At 32.4% G+C, this 7,901-nt stretch overlaps 1 protein-coding gene across 1 annotated transcript; it reads left to right on the forward strand.

Moving 5' to 3' along the window:
- Positions 1-4,155: 4,155 nt before the first annotated feature.
- LOC8263548 (laccase-4) lies at positions 4,156-7,645 on the forward strand. The gene is made up of 6 exons (XM_002533848.3): positions 4,156-4,382; positions 5,384-5,535; positions 5,631-5,875; positions 5,982-6,110; positions 6,207-7,133; positions 7,258-7,645. Exons 1-6 carry the CDS (start codon positions 4,296-4,298, stop codon positions 7,386-7,388), a joined length of 1,671 nt encoding a protein of 556 aa, XP_002533894.1. The 5' UTR covers positions 4,156-4,295; the 3' UTR covers positions 7,389-7,645.
- Positions 7,646-7,901: the final 256 nt, after the last annotated feature.

The following is a 7,901-nucleotide window of genomic DNA, read 5'->3' on the forward strand; positions in this document are numbered from 1 at the left end:
TTTGGATTAAATTATGTAGCTGTAGCTGTATCGAAAGCTTAGTGACGTTATTATTTTATTATTTAGATCATTATTAAATAAACATTATTCTAAAATTTATCATATATATTCGCCGGATGATTTCAAACTATTGATTAGACCTATTATTTTTCTATCGGAATATTTAGAGAAGATCTCATTTGGTAGGTTTGAGATAAAAAATTCGTTAAGGATATGGGTATGGTCTTTCATAATTTTTATTTGAGAAGACATGTAGTATATAGGCTCAAATGATAAAGAAAGATTTTCAAACCAACAAGCGGCGTATATTCCACTTATAACACTCTTTTCACCGAATGAAGCCACGTATCACTAAAATCAAATGATCTCATCCACTCAATATTACTATAAATATTCTCACATTTTCTTAAGAAAAGGACTTTTCACTTCTCAGATATTTGAAAGCTTCTCTCTCTAGCTTTTTTCTCTTAAAAATATATTGCATTCTGAATTCACTCCCTCTCTCTGAGAGCTCTCACTAGATATACATATATTCTCAGACACTGCTTGTCTCTCCTCCCCCGTATTGATCTCTCTATATTCTACTCTACTCTATTTAATAAAGACATAGGTTAAAGACACTCATAATCATCCTACACAAACTAACACCCGGTCTCAAATTGACAGTCCTGTGATTATCTTAGTTTAGAAAAATGGTGTTGAGTAAAAGGGGCTAAGCTAAGCACCTAGACACTACTCTAGCCTCTAGAATGTGAAACAACCACAGATATCATAGTCCAGCCAACCCACTAAGGACTTCCCAATATTGGTGAAAGGCTTGTACTCATGTTTTCAAGAATTTACATTACACACTAAGCATAGCACATGTATTTATCAGCTTCAAGCCCTTCACATCCCTCCCTAGGGTAAGCAAACATTGTGCCCAAGAAACAATTGTCCCAAAAAAAAAGATTTAAATCTTTTGATTTGTTACTATCAAAATGACTTAATTGATATATGAAAGTGAAGCAATATCTACCATTTGGCTAAAAATCCACATCAAAATGAAGATTTGAGGCCATTTAGTTATGTGGAGAAGTGACATAGATATGCATATTTCTTATTCACCCTCCATCAAGCATAATCAACCCAAGATTTGATTTAGACAATAAAATGTCTAAACTACAGTTTAGATAATGTGGTAACTAATTGTGTGATGTTTTATCTTTGAAAATGAGTTAGCTCTTGTATATATTGGCAAAATGGCCCTATTTCTAAATCATTATTGCCTCATTTAGTGAGATTATTATTAGGATTATATAAGAGATAAAATTAATTTGAAAAAAAGGTCTGATGGGCTGTCAATTGATTAAAATAATAAATGGATAAAATGAAGTGGAAGAGTTGTTACTTACCCACCGTTGGTTTAATCTTAGCTTTCAAAGAAACTATGATGTCCTATTGGGTTACTATCCAATCCATGACATGAAAGCCATTTCTCAACTATTAATTCTCTTCTTGTGTAAGCATTCCATCTCCATACAACCCAAATACAACACTCCAAATTTCCACTTCAATGCAATTTGAGAAATCATTATTTCTACTAGCTTTCTGTTAACTTTCTTCTTCTTTTTTTTTTTTTTTTCTTTTTGAAAAAATAATATTTTGAATTTTTATTCACAAATAATCATTTAAATGCAATTTCAAAACTGCTTAAACTAATTTCATGACCAATACATATATACATGTCTTGATTTTCAACAGAAATTATAAGAGTCCTACATTGTAAAGTAGTTGCATAATATCTTTTATATTTATTGCTCATTTTTCTTAGAGGAGTTCTAAGGTTGAAATTCTCTACCAAAAGTCATAAAAAGTAACTAATAAGTACTTGCAAGGACCCCATTATACATACCACAGCAAATGGAAGATGATGCCTCAATTTTACATTCTTGCAAAGCCAACTTAGAAGCAAACATAGAAGAAAAAGATACACATATATAAATGCCTAAATTAGCTATTGGAATGTTAATTTCTGGACCCATATGATCACACCCCTAGTTTGAAGCAATACAACATAATGAAATGGTATATGACTATATGTTAGCCTTTTCACACCTCTACCAACCCTCCAGACAGAATGTTTCGCTGGGCGTTATGAGTAATGACAAAACATTTTTAGCTTATTGTAAGGATCAGTACATCAGTACAGTAATTCTTTTGGATGTTGGAATAATTTAATTATGACAAAGTCTTTTAAGAAACTTGTACACAACTAGGATGCTCCAATCTGCAAATATTCTAAAACACATGCAGTTTTCATGATGTCTACTATCTCAATGCACATAAATTTGATTTTTAAGTTGAAACTACTTAGTGCTTGCTAGTACTGTACTTTAATGCATTTTATGGAGTTCATTTTTATTTTTTAATTTAACTAAAGGAGACTCAAATAAAAAATCGAGTGGGCATTTATAAAATAATTATTCTTTTGCTGAACACTAGAATAAAATCGTTTTAATAAAATTTAAGAATCAGTAGCCGATAGTTGATGTAATTTCAATCACTTCAAAATTTTATTAGTTCTCTTTTAGATTTTTTTTATTAGTTAATAGTTGATTTATTTTTTTTTATTTAGACCACATTACTCTTAATATAAAATAACTAGTAATAGATAATTTAATTTAATTTATAGCACACAACAAATAATTATTTTCTTAAAATTTTAATTCATTTTTTAAATAGTTATGATATTTATATTTAAAGTATTTGAAAAAAAAAACTTTACATAAGTGGAATTTAAATTCTAATAACTACAGCTACTATGAATATACTTAATAGTAAATACAACTAAGTCGAGTACAATTAATTATTATAAACTATATTTAGTAATTTGTAAAACTAAAAAAACTATATAATATATATATGAGAATATATTAAAAAAATAAATTATATTCTAAATAGTAATTTAATATATACTAATAAAGATAGTCAATAAAATTTTATCAAACGATACATCTATAACTATTAACTATTGGTTATCAGTTTTGAATTTTCAACAACATTATCAACTTTTATAAATAGCTAAACGAAATAAATTCTGAAGTATGATTAATAAGGCATAAAGCAATTTACTAAGTCGACTCTAGAATTTATATAAAGATTATTTTGAAATGCAATTATTTCAAGTTTTTATAGTCAAATCATATCACATTTATTTTTCAAAATAATTAATAATTAGCCTTTTAATTAACATGGGCAAAAAACAATTCTCAATAACAATAACAACAACTTACTATTACTATATGTTGACCGAAAAAATGTTATTCTCAACTTCATGCTAAAAAAGAAACTATAATAAGATCAATGAAGTTGATCCCAAATTTCTAAGCAAAGTTCGAACTTGGTGGCTATTTAGATCTCCAAATTAAAGATCACACATTAACAATTACTCAAGCTAATGAATGCATAAAAATCGATTCACTCAGAAACATCTCAAAAGGTGAACATTCTGAAATAACTTTTTAAGCAGAAAATCCTTACTTTTATAGTAAATCTATTACTTCAAGTTCGAATTAAGTACTTTAAATGCCACAAAGAATCTCTACAAAGCATTAATAGCTACTTTACCCAAGAGTTACTAAATTGAGTTAGCTTATTAAGATTGTCCTAGAAAGTACTATATAAATATGTTAAAGATAACAAAGAACTCTAGGGCTAACCCACCAGAAGCAAGCCGACAAATTGGATGTAACTTATTTTTGTCTTTGCCAAAAGAGGGCTTCTTTTCTGCTATTTATACTATATATATATATATTTTGCCTACTAATATGTGGGATGTTCCAAGTAGTAGAATTATAGTAGCAAAAAGAAGTAGGTACCAAATTTATAAACTTTCCACCACAAAAATATATCAACCAACCAAAACTCCTGATTCAGGTTCTAATTAATTAGTTGAAAATAGTAGTAGTATTAAGTTGGGAAGGGGGTTTAGTTCAAAATCTACATTGGTCTAATAAGAAACAAAACTTTATGTAACATGTAAGAAATGCAAGTGAGATTAGGCCTCAAAATCTTGATTTACAAGAATCCACTTAACCCACCTAACATCAGGAAAAACGACATGCTAGCAATTCACCTATCGATCTATTCCCCTTATAAAGCTTGAGGTAGCCAGTCGCAGATATGAATATAACAAGCCCTCCCAAAAAAGAAAAGAAAAGAAGAAGAAGAAGAAGAAGAAGTACAGTGCTTCACTGACAAGATAGAGATTGAAAGAAGCAAGAAAGAATAAAGAAAACACACAAGGCAATATCATGGAATCTTTGTTTCGCTTTCTGCTTCTTTTTGTGTGCTTTCTCCCAGTTTTTGTCGATTGCAGGGTTCGGCGATACAATTTTAATGTAAGTTTAGATTTGGTCTATAGCTATCTTAGCCTTTGTTTGTCAGCTCATTAACTGCATTGCTTTAATTCCTTCATTTTTCTCCCCTTGGAACAAAATTTTCTTGGCTTCAGGTTGATTTGAAAACCTGAAACTGCTAGCTAATACACATTGTCATTGAGATGTGCACGAACAGTTAGTTAGGCACTATCCATCAGACGAGAAATAAAAAAATTTCATTGATGATTAGCTCATAAGCTCATGTTATATATACATATATATAACATGAATATTTATAATAATAATAATAATAAAAAAAAAAAAAAAACAGAATGCCTGCAACTGAAGTTTTTGCCTTGCAACATTATTAGTGTAAATGCAGTCAGATACATAAGGCTAATTTAGTATTGAGGTTGAAAAAGTGTTATTTTTATTTATTGAGTTTGGAAAATTGTTTTTTGAAAGAAAACAAAAAGCAGGAAATTGATCTTTTTCTAAAGATAAGTTTGAAAAATATATTTTATAAAAAAACTAATATATTAAATAAAAAATTCTAAATTTACTTTTTCAATGTTGATTCTAAATATATCTGTATAATCTTAATTACTAAGTGGGTGATTTTGTTTTAATAGTTACTACAATAAGTGAGTTGTCACGCCTCCTATACATTCAAGCAACTTGCACGAAAGTTTAAAGTAAAAAATCTTGCCAAATTTAACTAAACTACTACGGCTAAGACATATTTTAATGCACATAATAAAAGAAATCAACGAAAGTAAAAGGAAAAAAAAGAAAGAAAAAAAAAGAAAGATTAACAGGACATGAAAAGGTAGCATTTCAAATCACTGGCAGACTACAGTTTATTGACAGCGACATGTCAATAATTTACTTGCAAGAAATGAACACCGCTGGTAATCTTTATGACTTTAATTGTAATTAATTGATGTATGCTTTTTGATTCTAAATCATCATGAGCTCGATTGTAATTAGTTTCATCTCTAACTTCTGGTTAACCTACGCAGGTGGTAACCAAAACGAGTACCAAACTATGCTCAAGCAAGCCGATTGTTACCGTCAATGGCAAGTTCCCAGGACCCACTCTTTATGCTAGGGAAGATGATACAGTCCTCGTAAGGGTTGTCAACAAGGTCAAATACAATGTCTCCATTCACTGGTAAGACAAAATATAATGCTTTGATTTTTCGGATAGTTGTATGATTATTTATAGGAAGGTTTCGGCTTATTTTCTTTACAATATTTTTTTGGCAGGCATGGTGTTAGGCAACTGCGAACTGGGTGGGCTGATGGGCCAGCATATATTACACAGTGCCCAATTCAACCAGGGCAAAACTATGTCTACAATTTCACCCTCACGGGACAAAGAGGGACACTTCTTTGGCATGCGCATATTCTCTGGCTAAGGTCCACAGTTCATGGTGCCATTGTTATTTTGCCTAAGCGTGGCGTTCCTTACCCATTCCCAAAGCCACACAAGGAGGAAGTTGTTATCTTAGGTGAAGCTGAAATTTCTGAACTAAAAATATATAAGTTTAATGTTCATTACTGTCAGAAAGATTTGGTCATACTTGGTATTAATTTGATTCTTGATGCGAATTTCAGCTGAATGGTGGAAATCAGATACTGAAGCTGTTATCAATGAAGCTATGAAATCTGGATTAGCACCCAATGTCTCTGATGCTCACACCATTAATGGACATCCGGGGGCCGTCCCCAATTGTCCTTCACAGAGTGAGTATATTATTGTAGCTTAGCTAATATTTATACCCTTCTATAACTACAATATGTAATAATGTTCAGGACTTAATTGAAAATTCTCTTTGGCAGGCGGATTCAGATTACCTGTTGAAAGCGGCAAGGCCTACCTGCTAAGGCTAATCAATGCTGCACTCAATGAAGAGCTTTTCTTCAAGATTGCAGGACACCAACTTACAGTTGTGGAGATTGATGCTTGTTATGTAAAGCCATTGAAGACAGACACAGTCCTATTAGCACCTGGCCAGACAACTAATGTCCTTGTCACAGCTAATAAGAATTCAGGCAAATACTTGGTTACAGCTTCCCCATTCATGGACGCGCCAGTTGCAGTTGATAACAGGACAGCAACGGCCACTCTGCACTACTCCGGCACTCTTGCTAGCGCACCCACAACTGTCGCCACCCCACCACCACAGAATGCTTCCGCAGTTGCCAACAATTTTATTAACTCTCTACGCAGCTTGAACTCGCAAAAGTACCCTGCTAGAGTCCCACTGAAAGTTGACCATAACCTTTTGTTTACTGTTGGGTTAGGCATCAACGCTTGTCCTTCTTGCAAGGCAGCTAATGGTAGCAGGGTTGTTGCTAGCATCAACAATGTCACGTTTGTTATGCCAACAACTGCTCTGCTTCAAGCTCATTTCTTCAAAATCAGTGGGGTCTTCACTACTGACTTTCCTTCTAAGCCGCCACATGTTTTTAATTTCACTGGATCCGGACCCAAAAATCTGAATACTGTAAGAGCAACTAAGGTTTACAGGTTGAAGTATAACGACACAGTTCAACTTGTGATGCAAGATACTGGAGTCATAGCACCTGAGAGCCACCCTATTCACTTGCATGGATTTAATTTCTTTGTAGTTGGTAGAGGACTAGGGAACTATAATCCAAATACAGATCCTCAGAATTTCAATCTTGTAGATCCGGCTGAGAGGAACACAATTGGTGTACCAACTGGCGGATGGGCCGCCATAAGGTTCCGAGCAGATAATCCAGGTAAAATTCTTAATAGAACTTGTAGTTTTACAGTGTAAGATAGCCTACCTGCCTCGCATTTTTCATAAAAGTAAGAACTTTCCTGAATTCATATTAATGGGTACTTGAATAATATGTTTTGTAGGTGTGTGGTTCATGCATTGCCATCTAGAAGTGCACACGACATGGGGACTTAAGATGGCATTCTTGGTGGACAATGGCAAAGGACCTAATGAATCACTCTTGCCACCTCCAAGTGATCTTCCAAAATGCTAAGATACGCCAAAGGTTTAACTTTTAGAGCAAATAGCACCTTCAAAATGTGAGGTGCTGTGAGCACCATTATACGCGGAAGAGGAAGAGAGTAAATAATAATAATAAAAAAAAAGGGATAAAAAGAAAAAGAGTGATAATCAAAGAATCTATTTGTTTCTTGAGTAAATTGGCAAATTTTGCTCAAGCAAGTTTGAATAAAATTGTAAAAGAATTTTTATTCGTTATTGAAATACCAATGCATTTATTTCTTTTTTGAATTTTACACATCGAAATTGAATGTACTTACTGAATTAATCTATTCTGATAAGTCAAATGAATTGATAACATCAATTTTCTGAAATCATGACCAGCCAAGTTTAGTTTTTTTTTTTTTTCCATACATATGAGTCTTCATTAATTGTCCCCTACTCAGTGCTGGGTTCAATAGCTCCCTAATTATTTGTAGTTGTGACAAGAGATTAACTATAAAGAGCACTAGTAAATGCAATTCCAGGGTCATATGCAAAATTCTTA

The sequence above is a fragment of the Ricinus communis genome, chromosome 10 (assembly GCF_019578655.1).
Source record: "Ricinus communis isolate WT05 ecotype wild-type chromosome 10, ASM1957865v1, whole genome shotgun sequence".
Taxonomy (NCBI): domain Eukaryota; kingdom Viridiplantae; phylum Streptophyta; class Magnoliopsida; order Malpighiales; family Euphorbiaceae; genus Ricinus; species Ricinus communis.

Excerpts from the sequence above, each read along its gene's own strand:
- LOC8263548 (XM_002533848.3), top strand. The coding sequence starts at position 4,296 with ATGGAATCTTTGTTTCGCTTTCTGCTTCTTTTTGTGTGCTTTCTCCCA. Across the intron at positions 4,383-5,383 it reads TTCGGCGATACAATTTTAAT|GTGGTAACCAAAACGAGTAC; the intron begins GTAAGTTTAGAT and ends TAACCTACGCAG. Across the intron at positions 7,134-7,257 it reads GTTCCGAGCAGATAATCCAG|GTGTGTGGTTCATGCATTGC; the intron begins GTAAAATTCTTA and ends TATGTTTTGTAG.